General features: G+C 40.3%; 1 protein-coding gene across 1 annotated transcript in view; it reads left to right on the forward strand.

Moving 5' to 3' along the window:
* Positions 1 to 1,048: 1,048 nt before the first annotated feature.
* The window catches only part of PIGL (phosphatidylinositol glycan anchor biosynthesis class L), a gene marked incomplete at its 5' end in the record, with an annotated part of 59,662 nt that continues 44,272 nt past the window's right edge, over positions 1,049 to 16,438 (forward strand). Inside the window, 2 exons of the mRNA XM_084299951.1 lie at positions 1,049 to 1,313; positions 5,672 to 5,771. Of these exons, the coding sequence (XP_084156077.1) occupies positions 1,049 to 1,313; positions 5,672 to 5,771 (365 nt within the window). The remainder of the gene's footprint in view (positions 1,314 to 5,671; positions 5,772 to 16,438) is intronic.

Genomic DNA, 16,438 nt, shown 5'->3' on the forward strand with positions numbered 1-16,438 from the left:
GCACAGTTATTTGCTCGGAGTAATAAAGCAGGGGCTCGCCCTGTGGCAAACAGGTGACTTTTACTTATAAAACATGCATTTTATCAAGTCTGTAGTTAGTAGCAGAGCTGAGTTCCACTCTGCTAAGTGCTATGTTAGCGTGACATGAGGTGTCCCCAAGGCGAAGTGGTTGCAGTCTTTGATCCCAATACACACAATGACTGCCTCAATTCACTTTTAAGGATATAGATATCCAAATAAAAGTGTGAGGGCAAGTCAGGCAAGTATCTTGAGAGACTTTAGGTGTTCTTCAGATGCTGAATTCTGCTTAATTGCTTTCCCCATTTGACTCTTTGAACCTGCGCAGCCGGCACACTCTGGCTGAGGTAATGTGCTTGTCTTCCATGTTGCCTATTTGTCTTCAACAGCAAAGCTTCCAAGCCACCGCATATGACTGCCTTTTGCATATTTATTTTACTACTTCCTGCCTTCTTTTGCTCTGCAACCTTCTTCAGCGGTTGACTTCACTTCTGAGACATATCCAAACATTTTTTTTCCCCTCGTAGCTGCGCTCGGGATAGCCGACAGATTCGCGGACAGCAGAAAGCGTCTCTGAAGACGTGCTCCTCATGCCCTGCCCTGCTTCTGAGCTTTCGCTTGCGCGTCTTCCGCAGCCACACAGTACAGGGACAGAAGGTACACACCGCACAGCCTGAGTTTGTCACTGCTGCTCATTACTCGTTAACGTTTAAGTAGGGTCAGGTGGTGCGTGCAGGGCTGGCTGGCCCTATTCTCCCTGGCTTCCCGCACTAACGGGCTTGGCCCCTATTATAACCCCTCCTGAGGGGTCCCGCTCCCCAGCTGGACCGAGGAGGGGTGCCCCGTGAGCTCCCCTTCCCCTGGCCAGCCCTGGAGCTGAGCAGCCGGTGCGCGGCCCCGCCCGGAGGCGGGACAGAGATGGGCGGGGAGGAGGAGGAAGAGGAGGAGGCGGGGGGACCTCTGGTGCCGCGGAACCTTCGTGCGGGCCCTTGCGGGTCCGGCGGGGGAGCAGCGTGAGGCGCCGGTCGCTATGGCAGCGGGGCGGTGGGGCTGGGGGCTGTTTCTGGGACTGCTGGGGCTGGTCCTGGTGCCGGTCCTGGTGCTGCTCGGGGTCACGCGTCGCCTGCGCCGCCGTTTCGCGGCCGCCCCGAGGGGAAGCGCGGCGGGGGAAGCCGCTGTTGCCCGCGCCTTGGTGCTGACGGCGCACCCCGATGACGAGGCCATGTTCTTCGCCCCCACGCTGCTCGCCTTGGGCAGGGCCGGCGGCCGCCCCGCGGTGCTGTGCTGCTCCGCAGGTGAGGGGACGGGGGGACGCGGCGGGGACAGCCGGCTGCCCCCCCTCCACCTTCCCCTTTTGGGTGGCGGCCCGGCCGTGACGTCAGCGCGGGGCTGTAAGGGCTGTGACGTCAGCGTGGTGCCCCCGCGTGACGTCATTGCCGTGCCGACCCTCCCGGCCTCCCTGGGGAAGAACTGTGCAGCAAAGGCCCTGCCGTGCCTCTCGTCTCGGGGTTTGGGCACTATTCTGGGCTGTGGCACATCGTCATATCCAGCCACCCCATGATGTGACCATGCATATGTGTCTGCGGCCAAAATGCAGCTTCCTGTAGGGTTTTAGTAGCTTGAGAAGTGTTAAAATCCCCTTGTGTATCCAAACCACTATGGTTCCACAATCAAATCTTATGCTGCAGCACTGACACACTTTCAAATTGCATGGAAATATCATTAGTTTTTAGAAATGCATTGTTTTACTCTTTGCATCTTGTGATTTTGTCATCTTGTAGAGGACTTGCTTTAGATGATCAGGTTTTAATGCACCGTAACAATACATTCCCAGTAACACATCTAAAGATACCAGTTGCGTGTCAGTCTAATCATAGAAGAACAGCCCCAAAGAGGTCATGCTGTCCATCCGCTGGCTCAAAGGCAGCCTCAGTGGTGTCCTCATTTCCTGGAGATGAATGTTCTCCAGGACCTCCAGGGAGGTTTTTCAGCCCGTGTGGTCTGTTTCAGTGCTACATTAGCTTTTCTTCAAATCGCTTTTCTCCTGAATCTTTGGAATGATTTAAGCTTGCTTATTTGTTTGATCTACCGTGAAGATGGAAATCAGAGTATCCCTCCATAGCAGCTTTTGACATTTTTTTAAGGCTGTTATCTGCCTCTCCTGTCTTATCTTCTCTAGACTAAACAACACAATTCCTTTCAATCTTCCTCATAAATCATGTTTTCTAAACTTCTGGTCATTCTCATTGCTCTCCTTTGGACTCTCTTCCAGTCGTCTCACGTCTATTTTTGAAGCACAGTAACTGAAGAGTCGAATCGTTGGTCTTGCTGAGGCTTGTCTGGGGCTGAATCGAATGGAAGGATTCTCAGAGGACAAATATCACAAGGGACTTCCACAGCGCTTGACGCTGTTGTCTTTTGTTCTCATAATCTACTAAAACCCAAGATTACTTTTTTTTTTTTTTAATGCACAACTGATACTTATTAAGTTATTCTTCTGATGAATTCAAGGTTGTGCATTTGTGCCTGATGCAACGCTACTGTTCTGCATTTCATTATGATTACCTTGTTCAGTTTTTCGGGTATAGGAAGCAACCTCATCTTAAATGATCTTTCAGACACATACTGCCGTACTAGAATTCATAAGTCTGTGGTGAAAGCTAAAGATATTTTATGTTTGTTGTGTATCTTAGGCTACAAACATTTCCATCCCGCAGTGACAGCAACTTGTATTTGGGAAAAGGGACCTCTGTAGTTTGGAAAGCTCCAGTTTGTTCACTGCCAACTTTTGTTCTTTGTTCTCATACCTTTCTGTCGTAACAGACTATCGCGGTGAGAAGACCAAGATTAAGCTATTGATGAACTCTGATGGTGTAGTGACTTTACTGTATCCCTCCTATTGAAGATTTAGTGCAGAGCAGAGCAAGCTTTCAGTTGTCTTTGCTGAGGTACAAAACTCCATGGATCCTGTTTGACTTTTTCAGAGCAACGAAGAGATTATTGACGTGCAACCTTGCTATTGCAGTTTTCAGGACTAAAACGTTGCTGCAATTAGAAAACTTTCCAAATAACTATTGTGCTTCTGCTTATTTTATTCACATTCTCTTTTTTATTGTTCTTTACAGCACTCCCAATTCAGTGACATGAAACATTAAGTATGTTTGACACTGTCTTCTATTGCATGTCTTGCATACCTTCGTAATGGAACTAGCAGCCCATATAGGAAAATGCATTCACTGAGCTAACAGTTTTTCTTGTGCCTCTTAATAGTCTTTGGGGTGATTCAGATGGTTCATCCTGTCATTGTTTGTATGATTGATGATGACAAGCGAGTTGATCAAAGACTCCGTAAATTGTGACACTGAAACACAATCATTACTTAGGATCCGTTGTAATGTAGTTCTCAGATATCAATCAAAATGCCTTAGAAATGAATCAGAGTTACAGCCCTGTGAAAGAAAACAGTCTTTTCCACACTAAGTAATCTTTGATTGAACTAATAACTCCGTATAAATGTGCTTTGCTCTCTGTAGTAGCTGACTCTCTATTGTGAGTGCTCCATGGACGAGGTCCAGCAGCATCAGCTATTCAGCTGTTTTTGCTCTCAACAGCTGCCCATTTTTTCTTGTTAGCAACATGGATCTGTACCTTTGAGTTCAGGAAAAGTTAGGTATTTTGATAACAGTGGTACCATTTGGGTAAAATATCCCGTGCAGTCTGTTACTACGCTATATTGCAGCATAAGATATGTTATCTTAAAACACTAGTATCATGAAAGTCCATGAAATAAATCAGTCTAAAATAAGCCCTGTAGTACTCATAATTCATCCAGGAAAGGTGCACACTTAATTTAACTCTGCTCAGCTGGAACTTGTGATCCAAGCTGCATGCTGCAGACCAAGCTGATGTGTTTTTCAGCAAACCCACAGATAATCATTGTAATAGTTTCCTAAAATCATTCACTCATAGTCTGCAAGAAGAGTTTTTGTTTGTTTGTTTGTTTTTCTGGTTATTTTTCACCTCTTTGCATATTATACAAAGCTTGCTAGTAAGTGCTCAGACTGCAACACTGCTATAGAGAAATGCTAGATGTAGATGACTCATGCCCACAACAATAAAAAAAAAAAAAAGGTTCTAGTGTAATTCAAGACAGCTGACTACAGACTTGAATCATACATTAATACTCTGCTGTATATTTCTTTTTTTTTTTTTTTTTACTTCAAAGTTAGAATTGGTTTCTAAGTATTGGTTTGCACGGGGTAACATTCTGGAAGGGGCCTTTGCAGCTCTGGCATGGACTTTGCATGGCTGCTACAAAGAAAAAGGAAGGTGATGTGAGGGCAGGATGGGAAGAGGAGAATTCAGAGAAAAAGGAGGCTGTGTTTTAAGTGTTTCCCTACTAGTTGTTGGTCTAAGGATATTTATTATGTTGTAACTTTTCCAAAATGCTTTATCTCAATTAAGTTTACTGTCTTTTTTTTTTTGATTCTATAAGTTCTTTGCGATTGTAGTTTCTGCCAGAATTTCCTCTGCGAATGATGCAGGTTTCTGAAAAATCTTTGTCTCAAAACAGAATTTTATGATGGAATTCCTTTCCTAAAATCCTTTTAATTTCATCACCATCTTCTGTTGTGGTGTCTTAGTGTTACATGACAACATGTGTTTATTAGAAGTGGTCCAGGATATACTATAAACTTTAGTCACTTAAAGAATATACCTTGGGACAGTTCTTTTTCAAGGACTTCGGACTTGCTGTTCAACTTGGCTCTACAGGCCTGTGCTGTTAAGAGTACAGGAGGGAGTTCATGGCACCATTTCCAATGGTGAAGGAGGAGTGACTCTTTGGCCCTTTCTGAGAAGGTTAATTATTACTGATTTGTTATGAATTTACGTGTCTTTAAAGTGGACTAAGGCCCAATAACCTCTTTCACAGAGACAACCTGGAAATTTGCCAATGATAACAACTTTCAGTCACCTCACTAGAAAGGACGTTTCTCCCGTGTTTATGAAAAGATCTTGCTCAATTCTTTTGTACTATACTGGTGACTTGAGTTCAAATAATGTGTGAACAGTTAGTCCATGTATATTCCGTCAGAAGATTCCTTGTTTTGTCACAAAGTATAGTTAGTGTTTGGAATTCATCAAAAGAGCTATTAAATATTGCTAAAAAATTAACAATGCTCAGAAGAGGATTAGGCATGTACAAAAATAAAACAGAAAGCCCCAATTAAAATAAAACTGAAGAACTAGAAGTTTTGATGTTTCAAGGAATAAAATACCACTAATCAAACAGGTGGTTGGAAGCAAATTATTCCAGAGTTGTTTTTTGGAAGATCTCCCATGTCTTTAGCAGGAGCATGACTTTGGCCACTACCAGAAGGAAGATACTGGGCTCCTTGGACAACTGATCTGATTAGACATGGCAGTTTCTGATGCCTTTGCCAAACAAGCTCATGTGGTAAAGGTTGGCAGAAGATTGCCTCAGCATTTTTGCCTGAATTGAGATGGGTGTTACTTAGGAAAATTTATGGAGTTTCTCCTCCGCAATGATGCCGTTCCTGAAATGATGCCCTTTTTTTAATGTGATGCTCATACTTATTGCTTTGAGGTGACCTAAACTAAACTAGACGATGTTGCTGTTTGTTATTTTCAGGAAACTACTACAATCAAGGAGAGATTCGTAAGAAAGAACTGGAACAGAGTTGTTCTCTTCTGGGAATTCCTGCTTCCAATGTAACAGTTGTTGATCACAGGTAAGCAATTTTCATTTATAGCATTAGTTGCAGTTTTTAAATAAGGGGTGAAGTTCGCTTTAATGTTCCATGAAAGCTTACTGTATCATTCTATAAAGTTCTGAGGAATCTCAAAAAAAAAAAAAAAAAAAAGACCGTATAATAAGTTTTTGTTAACTCTTAACTTCAGGAAATCTAATTAATAGAGAAGACAATTAAAGTGTATAATGGGGATTGGTGTCCTTTGGGTAAACTGTGTTGATACAGCACTTTGATTAATGATAGCCATAGTTGTAGGGGTCTGGCAAGGTCTGTTTGGGCAGCATGATCACATTGTGTTACAGTTTTCACATTGTTATCAAAGACGCTTACAGAGAAGTCTTCTCTGAATTGCCAGTGGCTGAAAATAAAACTGTTCAGAGGATTGGCACTATCATTAGGTTGCACTTATCCTCTCACGTGATTATAATGTAGTTACAGATAGCTTATGCTTAAGTCTGAGTTCCATGATAAGATAACAGTATAAACAGATCTGCTGTCATGCTGACTGTAAAACAATACAGTGCCCTGTGTATTTTTGATAGCCACCACTCTAACAGAGCACTTTTTCAGAAGTAGTCCTGTCCAGTCAAAGAAGTTACTCAGACAGCAGTAACTTCCGTGTGTGTGTGTTTTGGGGAGACACAACTGGTTGTTTCAATTGTAAACAGCTATCATAAAATCCATAACGAACATTTTTGGTTATGAAGAAGTATCTTTAATAGAAACAGACTGATTTAAAGCCATGCCAACTAAAAAAGTCAGAGTTGAAAAAAATCTGGCTCCTGGCAGGCCTTTTTCCCATGAACATATTTTCCCTTGAGCTAAGGCAACAGAAACCACAGTCCAGAATACAAATCCTCTTGAGTTCTTTGCTTTTTTTAGCTTTAGGTTTCTCTCCAAGTTTTCAGCTCACTTAGGAAAACAGCATAGGAGTTGTTTTTCCTTTGGAATGAAAAGAGATGTTTCCGCTCACTTCTCATGAACTGGCTTTGGATAACTTCATGTTTTGTAGTGCAATCATATGACAATGCCCAGAACTTTTCTGGGGGGATAAGGAGAAGCTAAGCTTTGCTAAGCATAAAGTTTGCTAAATGAACTATCTTTTGAAATTTCCACAGCGCCCAGCAGCCTACTGGCCTTTCATCCTCTAATGCAACATGAGGTTGGTTAGTATGTGATGCAAGTTTCCCGATACTGCTCAATCATCCTCCAACGTACGCAGTCCACTGGGCTGCTTTTTGCAAGTAATACGAGAGAAATAGCTCGGATCATGCCTCCTTAGTACTTTTTTGCTACTTTGATGCACATCTGTGAAAGCAGTGACCGATACGTAATTTCTACCAGCGGATGCAGTGCTTGAAAAGACAGATGAATGCCATTTCCCAGAGCTTTTGGACATGGGACTAGGATGTAAAATAGTGTTCTGAAAAAGCAGTTTAGGTTTGAGGCCTTTATCTCAGATGTTAGATTGCTGTGAGATAACCATCAAATCATCTAACTTTGTTGTGTATTCATGGAGTCAACTGAAGTTCTTGCTGAATTTTGCTCAGAGCTTGTTTATACGGAGCATTTAAGTGTGTTTACAGTGCGTTATATGCTCTGCAATAGCTCATATTGTGGACACGCTTAATGAAAAAACAGCTGTGGATCAGGTGTTAGCAAAATGGTAGAAGATCAGGAATGATTTTGAGATAACACTGAGTTTTTGAAGTAGCTGTATTTTCCAGTGGTTTAGACAAAGCACTGGGACTCAAGGTTCTTTAAACTTACTCAAAGCTCCTGTTTTTCTTAAAGTCTGTAGCTTTCTATACCTCTGCTCCCCCTTCTCTAATTTACACAATATACAGAAATATTCACCAGTATGGCATGATGTGAAACTTGCTAAATTAATGTTATCTACCACAAGATTTCCACAGAAATTGATGTCTAGGGAATATGGTTCAGAAGGCTGTTCCTCTTCAGCATTTTGTTTTACATAGGCACTCTTTAAGATTAGACCCCTTTGTGTTTTTATTTTGTTCTCATCCTAACTCTGCAGAAGATAATGTTCTGTAAATGAAAAGAACTAGCACAATGCTTAAGGACTGTAGCTGGCATGCTGCCATCTAACATTTCTTATGCAAACACTGCATGCTTTACATTATCCAAGCTGCAGACTTGTATTTTGGTAAGGAAAGCCCAAAGGATTGCTAGGTCTGGATCTGCTCCAGCCATTGTAGTGTGGAGCTGAGTCATGCTGCTTCCTCTTTCTTTGCATAATCTACAAGTGAGTGAGTAGAATTTTCAAGATGTAAAAGGGGAAATCTGTCTGAAAGGCAAGGTGATTGACTTGCTCTGTAATCTCACTTGGCCAGGCAGGTATAAAATCAACATGACATTTTGAGTTGTGTGTGAACTTGTAAAGAGAAAGCTTCAGTCAGTCAATCTGTGATGCAATCTGTGTTAAAGACCAAAGCTTTATTAAGCAGTCCTTTGCCTTAAACAATGACTCTCTCAAGTATAGCCAGGATTCCTAGGTCAGGACTAGTTCAGTCTCTATCAGACAACTACTTTGCACTGATTCTTCAGTGTGTATTTAATGTAGTTACTGTATTTGTTCCCTCACTTAAAGACAAGTAAAATCTGCACAAATATAATCGCAAACTGTACCCACATTTCAACCCTAAATAATGGAGGCCCACATGAATCTCCTGTAGAAAAGTCCTTTTGTTGTAGAGGGCATATCCAGGAACGTAAAAAGGACGTACTTGACCACGTAGCACACAGTTATTGCAGATGAGCAGATTGACATGCAGACAGCCTGTTTTGGACTATTTTAGTTTAGAGCACTGGGCTCTTCCTACTTGTGAATAGTACAGCTCAGACACCACGCTTGCAGAGATGTCTCCTGAGCTGGCATGTAATTACCATGGCTCCAAAACTACACCAAATGAAGAACTGATTTTGCAGGAGAAAAGTTTTACAGCCCACTTTCAGTTACCATTCCCACAGTAGGCTTAATAGTTGGAGCAACCCAGCTCAGAACTAGGACTTGCTCTGTACAGAATTAATTTGTGGACTGCCACAATTATTTCTATTGCTGGATGAGGGAAGAGTAGCAAGGGAGTGAGGTTTGAAACTCATGTAAGAGAAAAGTCACTTTGTTAATGATAGAAATGGCAGCGTAAACTCTGTGCCTTTGGCACATTTTGATCATTTTATGTGTTGCAAGAATGGACCTTCTTGTGGCTATAAAAATGAGAGATTGATGGCTTTATCTTATAGTGGCACGGTACTGACTTGATTTTCACAAAAACTGCTACAGTTCTGCAGATCTCCAGTGAAGTGAATATAGCTAAAATATGAGAATTAAATAATTCTTATTAGAATGATAATTCTATTACAAATACAAAGACTAAATCAACTGGCAAATCTGATACCATATGTCTAAAATAGTAGCCAGCTCCAGTGCTGGACATTTCTGTGGTTGCAGAAGGATCCAATTTAAAAAGCATTTGACTGCACCGCAAACAAAAAAGGGACAGCTAAGTTTTGCCAAAAGTTCTGTTGTTCTTTCGGCATGTTTTAGACTTTGCTGCCAGCTGTGGTTTAAAGTTTAAATTGCTCTGGTAATACAGGAGCAAATGATCTGCGTGAAGGACATGAGTATTTGTTGAACAGAGCAGAACTCCTTCCATCTTTAGAAGAACAAGTCTGAGTAAGTGATCTTACTGTGAGATGTGGGGCAAAGGCAAGGTTCAGCTTAGCAAGAAGAGAGCTTCCACAAGTAAAAAGCAAGTCCTCAGTTACGTTAAAACACACAGATGCTTTGTCTTCCTTTCTTTTACTTTAGAATATGCAGGAAAGAATGCTTCAGTAACAAAGTGAGGATAAAAATGTTTACATAAGGGCTGATTTGGGTGCTGTTCTTTGATGTGGCACTCCCGCATGCTTTTGTGGTTGTTGTTCTGCCTGGTCTTGAGAACACAGTGAAATGAAGATGCTCTAGTCTCCAAACCCAGTTATTAGGTCACAAGTCATTGCAATGGTTTTGGACTTGAAAGTCTGTTTCGTAGGGAGTTTGCTTCTAGTTGAGAAAGCCAGAGCAGATGAGATTGGAGGAAAAAAAAAAATCACACGACTTGATGAACAATTACATGAACAATTATAATTGAGATTATATGGTTGCATCAAGAAAGTTCCTTTGAACATTTTGTTAAAATCCAACCCAAGGAGAGGCTGGACATGTTCCAGTTTGACTGAGGTCTCTTTGTTGATTTCCACTACTCAGCATTTTGCAGGTGATGTTCAGTGCCTTAGATATCATGCCCTTCCTTTAATGTCTCAATGGGCAGCTTCCTCTGCTCACATCCTGAAAATGCTGTCTTTGGTAAATGGAATTTTAAGGACTTTGAGAACTACAGTTTGAATTACTGTAATCTAAGCAAGCTTTTTTTTTTTTTTTTTTTTTCCCCTAAACAGTCACAAAGAGCAGTTATGCATAATCCCCTGCTCAAGTCAATTGTCTATTACAAAGGGTTTTGATCTGTGAGTCAAAACGCAATTTAGACCTTCTAGATCCAGTATGACAGTATGTGTCTTGCTTTTACCTTCCTAACAAGGATACTAATATGGGATTTTGAAACTGGATTTCTTTGTAAGCTCTTGTTCACAAGTAAATCTTGATTCATCCTAACAAAGTCTTGCTAATCAAAGACATACCTCTTTTTTAGCCCACACCCACCGACTGCTAAATTTTAATGTTATCAGTTACATGGTTCACAGGTCAGACTGCCTTTCTAAATTCATTTCTTTTCTAGGGTAGGCTCACAGATAACAGAGTGTAAGGAGAAGTAATAGAACACAGAAATCCATTATCATTTAGCCCAGTCAGTAGTACTTACAGTTTTCCAAGACCTTTGCAAAATACTACTGAGAAAGTTTTTGCCTTGCCATGAAAATGCCAACTCTGAAAACAGAAACAAACCTGCCTTTAATGCACTCTTTGCTATAATCTCCTAGTACATTTGTTTTCTGTGCATGCAAACTACCAAGTACCTCTGCAAGTCCAGTAAACTCACGGTCACTGATTCTGTGTCTGTACTTAGTACAATAACAACATAAAGGAAGAATTGGTTATTTGACAGCCCTAAGTGTATGTCAACTACTGGACTTGCATATAATACCTGTTATTTCGGTAAAGCTGTAGGTTCTCCAAAGATAGCAAAAGTACTGTGAGCACAAACATCATCTATATGATAGATATTAGTTCAGTGATGGCAGCACTGGGGCTGGCAGCGTCGAAAGGTGGCCTATCAGGAGTAATTTTATAGCATTAGCTTTTCATGAGCTGTTAAAATTCGTGAAATACAACAATTTTGATACATATCTGTAGGTAATTAATCTGAATAGATGCTCCTGAGCTAGCAAGCTCTCTCTCCTGCTGTATGGAAAACATTAGCATCTAATTGATCTAATATGAAGAGTTAGTTAAGCTCCCATTAATGCTGGGCACATCTGCCAATGCTCTGGCTGTCTTCCAGTCTGTAATGTTGCATGTAAACAGGAGTTGTTTTATAAGTTGTTTTCACTTTCTGAAAAGAACAAGTGAAAAGAAAGCCAAAATTATTCTTTTTTTTTTTTTTTTTTTTTTTTTTTTTTCCTAATATCTGTTTTGGGTTAATGGAAAGATAAGTATCAGAAATTTTGCTGCAGCTTCTGTACCTTCTGTGCACATTTGTACCGGACAGAAAGTAAAACTGAACATTTGTATCTTTAATATGACAGAAAATATTTGGCCTGTGTTTGCACTGCAAAGAAAATAATAGCTGGGATTTGTGTAAACTAGAAAATTTTCCACTCACGGCACAAAGACTTACTGCAAGTAATGTTAGATCTATTTCTGAGTTTCCATGGAAATTGCATTGCATACACTTTTTATTATTATTATTTCACTTAAGTCCAAAAGGGCTCTAGTTAGACAATGCTCTGGAAGGAGGACATTTTCCCATGCAGATTCACAGGCTAACTGCAAGTTTTTATGAGACAGCAAAGAAACTATTTTTTATTATTTTTTAATATAATTATTCTTTGTTGGTGGTCTTTTTTTTTTTTTTTTTTTTTTTTTTTCCATGCAAGGTAAACAGGCTAATACTGTACTTCCTCATGTTTAACTTGCAACAAACTTCCTTCCCCAAGCTCCCCATGTCAGAGAAGTGTCTGTAAGGTCATGGGAAAAACATATCCTTAAATAAATAATGTATGTATCTGACTGTGACAATAAAAAAGATATAAAAACAGTTGGACCCTTTGGAGAATGAAATATATAATTTGGATTAAAATTCAAAAACATGAATATAGACAGTTAAGGAGTACGTCCAATCGATCCAGTTTGGTTTTGCTGTACTTAGGATGTTCTTTCATGGTTTTATGGATTTGAATGCAACATGCTGAGTGCATGAGAGCTGAATATGTAAGCTGTATAGTGAGAGTACGTACTGCAATTACGAAAGCTTGCCTGAAAACTGAGGGCACCAGGAGAAGTTCAACAACAAAATCGTGGCCTCTAAGTCTGGTGGGGAAACAATCAGTGATTTCATACCAGTTTCTGACTCACTCATTTGCAGACCTCTGTCATCTTGCTGAATGTATCTGAGATTTTTCTTTTAAATTTATTTATTTTACTTACGTGTTTCTAATCAGAAAGTTTATATTATTCCCTGATGTTTCTTCTTTCCCTGTTCTTGTATGTTGTGCTTTGGGACTAGTGTTTAATAGCTTTTATTCTGCTACAGTAATTGTGGTAATTAGTTGCACTTTGTCTTCCTATGTTCCTGCTGGTATTATACTTTGACATTTTATTTTATTGCTAATTCTAAAGCACTGAGTTATGTGCTGATTACAATTGCTACAGTGCGATTTTTCTAGTAGAGCTGCATATTTCATTAGTGAGTGACGGGATTCCCTTGGTCTTATCTATCTCAGCCACGCTGTAAGGTTCTTCATTTTTTTTGCAGAGATTTCTGTAATTAAGAATGATGTCAGGGGGAACAGAAAATCTTAGATGAAAACTGGTTACACGTTCAGTGTGTATTACAGTGAAATCAATCTGCATTTTCTGAATCAAACATACCCAGAATCATCCTGAATACAAATGCTATTTACTGATATTTTAGGTCATCTTTATGCATCTTTATGGCACTTTATGCAAAGGCTTATATCAAAATCTGCTTTCAGGCTTCTGCTATTGTAACCATTGCTCTATGCAATAATTTAAGAGAAAATTCTTCTGGGGGTTGAAATTCTGGAATTGAATTCTGGAAATTCTTCTGTCTGCCCTCTAGGAAAGCTGCTTTCTGAAACAAAAGCTTGTATTGCAGTAAGTAGGTTTAGCTATTTTGATGTAAGAAAGCCATTTTCCTCACTAAGGAAATTTGCCCTTTTTGCTTCCCGGAGGCTTCTGTGAATCAGGTCCTTTCTCAGCGTTCTAGCATAACTAACTTTCGTGCTGTACAAAAAGGGGGAAGGGTTTGTGGTGAAAGGGGAAATGATCTTTTCAGTGCTAAAGGGACGTGTCCCCCAGATTACCTCTGTAGAGCAGTGAGCAATAGTCCCTCTCCAAGGACTCTGAATAAATGCTGGGGGAAGTGAAGAAGTACTGATTAGGTACAATGTGTCTCTACAGAAATCTAATCAAAATACATTGAGATCAAAAACTATTGAGATTCATACTTTTAATGCTGAAGATTATTTTAGCAGAATAAAAACTTCAGTACTTACCCAAAAACATGAAATATGAGAATAGGGATCCCAGCCATCCCACTAAGCTGATGCAAGTTGGATTTGACTCAAAAACCATCAGAACTGGTACATTGATAGTAAGAAAATAAAATAAATTAGGCTGTGTATAATGACAGTGTTTCAGAAGCCTGGCAGAACTGACTAGGGCTGAAGACAGGGAAATGCGCTAGGACGGGACAATCCACTAGAAATCATTTTTTTATTCTCACCTGTTTTCTACTTTCAGAAATGCCTTTTACTATTCTCTCATTCATGGCTTTTAGAAGTGCTCCACAGATGTTAAAGACAGGCATCTTCTTTGGAGCACAGATAACGTCAGTGACCCATTCTGCATTTGCTGGTGGTTCACATCCTAAGCTGATGTCTCCTGCTAGCACAGATGTGCTGACTGGAGCAGTTTTGTGACTAGACTACTCGTGTCCATGCAGAAAGAAGTGTCTTTGGGTTTTCTGGTTTCCAGTATAAACTATAAGGTTTTCAGATTAAAATATTTGGAGTAGAATTTCTTTATGATGCTAGTAAACTACCAATTTAGAATGATACAGCCATAAGATTATTATTTTTTAACAGTTATGCCCAAGTGTTGCCTTTTAAGCATAACAAAGTATAACAACCTAATTATTTTGCCAGTGGAACAATGCAGCATGTTTTGATAACAGACACTCTGGGGGACTAATGCAGAATGACAGGCGTTTCCTCCCTGCCCCTGGAAGGTTCGCTGCTTTGATAATCCATATTGCGATGCCCAGCAGCATCTCTGCTAGTCGCTCATTTTAACCTATAGCTGCAAATGCCTTGCTGGCATTTATAGGCAGCTGGAGTCTTTTATCAGAGAAGATAAAATGGTTAACTTTTTTCCTTAAAGAGTAGCAGTTACACCAAGTAGTCACAGTAAGTTAATCAAAGGGAGGAACAAGCAAAAAATTCTAGCACGGATTCAATTTAAGCTTTTGAATCTCTGCATTCCACCCAGCTTACTCAGGGAAAATGTATTCCGATTTATACTGGGAACACTCTTAAAAGCCTTCTTACAATAATGGACTGGGCGTTAACGCCTTGTTCACAAGAATTGTGTGGTTTCTTTCTGTGTTCTTATAATCTTAATTTAATTGTAGCTAAAGTACAAAATGCTGAGTGCCTCAGTTAAAACAGGGCTGTGAGATCTGAGGCTATGACATGGTTTGGAAACGTTCAGTTGCATTTGCAATGGATGTGCATTTTCTGCCTGACAGGTAGTTACTGTGCAGGAAAACAGAGGAAGGGGATTTTCAGTCTCTCTTGGTCAAACCTCCCCTTTGGGATTCAGTCTAGTGAAGGGCAATTCCCTCAATTCCTGTTTTTCCTAAAGGCCAGTACCCTGGGTGTACTAAGTAGCACTTACAGCTAGTGTGTGTGTGTTTACACTTTAATTGGAGGTAATTGCAGTAACTTCCCTGGAATTGCCTTGGTTCCTGGTAGACAAGAAGCTTCAGCATGTCCAAGGGCTTTATGACATTAAAAACAGTTGGTTTATTCCCATACCCTTCATCTAACTTTGCTAGTTCAGACAGTCCCTAGAAAAAATATGGAATAATCAATATCTGAGCCTTGGGAGTGAGGCCTTTATTAGGCTGGTTAAGCACAGAATGTTTCCAATTACAAGGCGCAGTGTTGAAGGCTGTTGGGCCACTTTAGAGGCCACGCTATGCTGTCTTGCTGAATGCCAGCAATATAATCCTCGTTTCTTCACTTCAGTTTCAAAATTCCCATTGAAGTCAGAGGGCATCTCCTACGCTGGCAGCTAGTGAAAGAACTTGGGAAGTAGTACATACAGTGCCTGAGGGATGGGTGGGAAGCATCCCCTCCTATGCCAGGCTCAAAGGGTTGAGTTGATGTGCTGCAGAAGGGCATCCTCAATACTGGGGCCTAAGGGACAGGATTTGGCATAAAGGAAATTCCTGAGAAGTTACTCCCTCCCTCCCCGCTTAAAAATTTCAGGGCATTTAGTGGGACCTTTCTGTTTTTTTTTGTTTGTTTGTTTTGTTTGTTTTTTTTTTTTTGTTTGTTTGTTTTTTGTTTTTTTTTTTTTAACTTAAAGAGACAGAGTCAGGACAGAAAAAAAGATTTTATTTGTGGATGTTGCTTCTGGGTAATAAAACGAGATCGGTATTCCTATGAAAAATAAAAGACTTTAATCAAGATGAAAGTGAACGATGCTTGGACAGCAGACACTGTAAAGACTCAGTGGAATTTTTGTGAGGATGCTTCTGTTTGTGTAGACTTACAAATTCTGTTTTTTATACAACATTTGTTTTGGGTCTACATCAACTCAATTCTTCTACATAGGTGGTAGAAAGGTAGAAACTTGGACTTGTTTCTTTCTTTCCTGAGAGCCACCTTCTGGTCCCATCAAAATCAGTAGGAGTTGGCCATTGACTTCAGTAGGACCAGAAATTGGCACTGAAACAGTCAACAAAAGAAGACAAAGACGTCTTTAAAAAAATGTTAGTATGGCGAAAGTTGGAAAGGCAATTGTACAATGGATGTTGTGTAAAATATGGTTTCTCTTAATGACCTTCCAGTTCAGATTGGCTCTGTTTACATACAAATCAAAAGCTGGTTTGTCTAACTGCCAACACAGCAAAACTCAGTCTGGGATCTGAATATCCAGCTGTGTCTTTTGCCTCTGACATCCTCCCAGTAATAAAAGTTGTGTGTCTGGGATTTGGCTAGGATTGCAGATGATGTGTGAGCCAGAATTGAATTCAGCCTGCTCTTCCTCTGCAAGACAATAGAAATTAAAACTTGTTTGTGTCAATAAAATAAGCATATACAACTCATAACCCTCAGGGACCAGATATGATGAATAAAGATGCTCTTTTTCCATC

Source organism: Netta rufina (genome assembly GCF_964035555.1).
Source record: "Netta rufina genome assembly, chromosome: 21".
NCBI classification, from domain to species: Eukaryota; Metazoa; Chordata; class Aves; order Anseriformes; family Anatidae; genus Netta; species Netta rufina.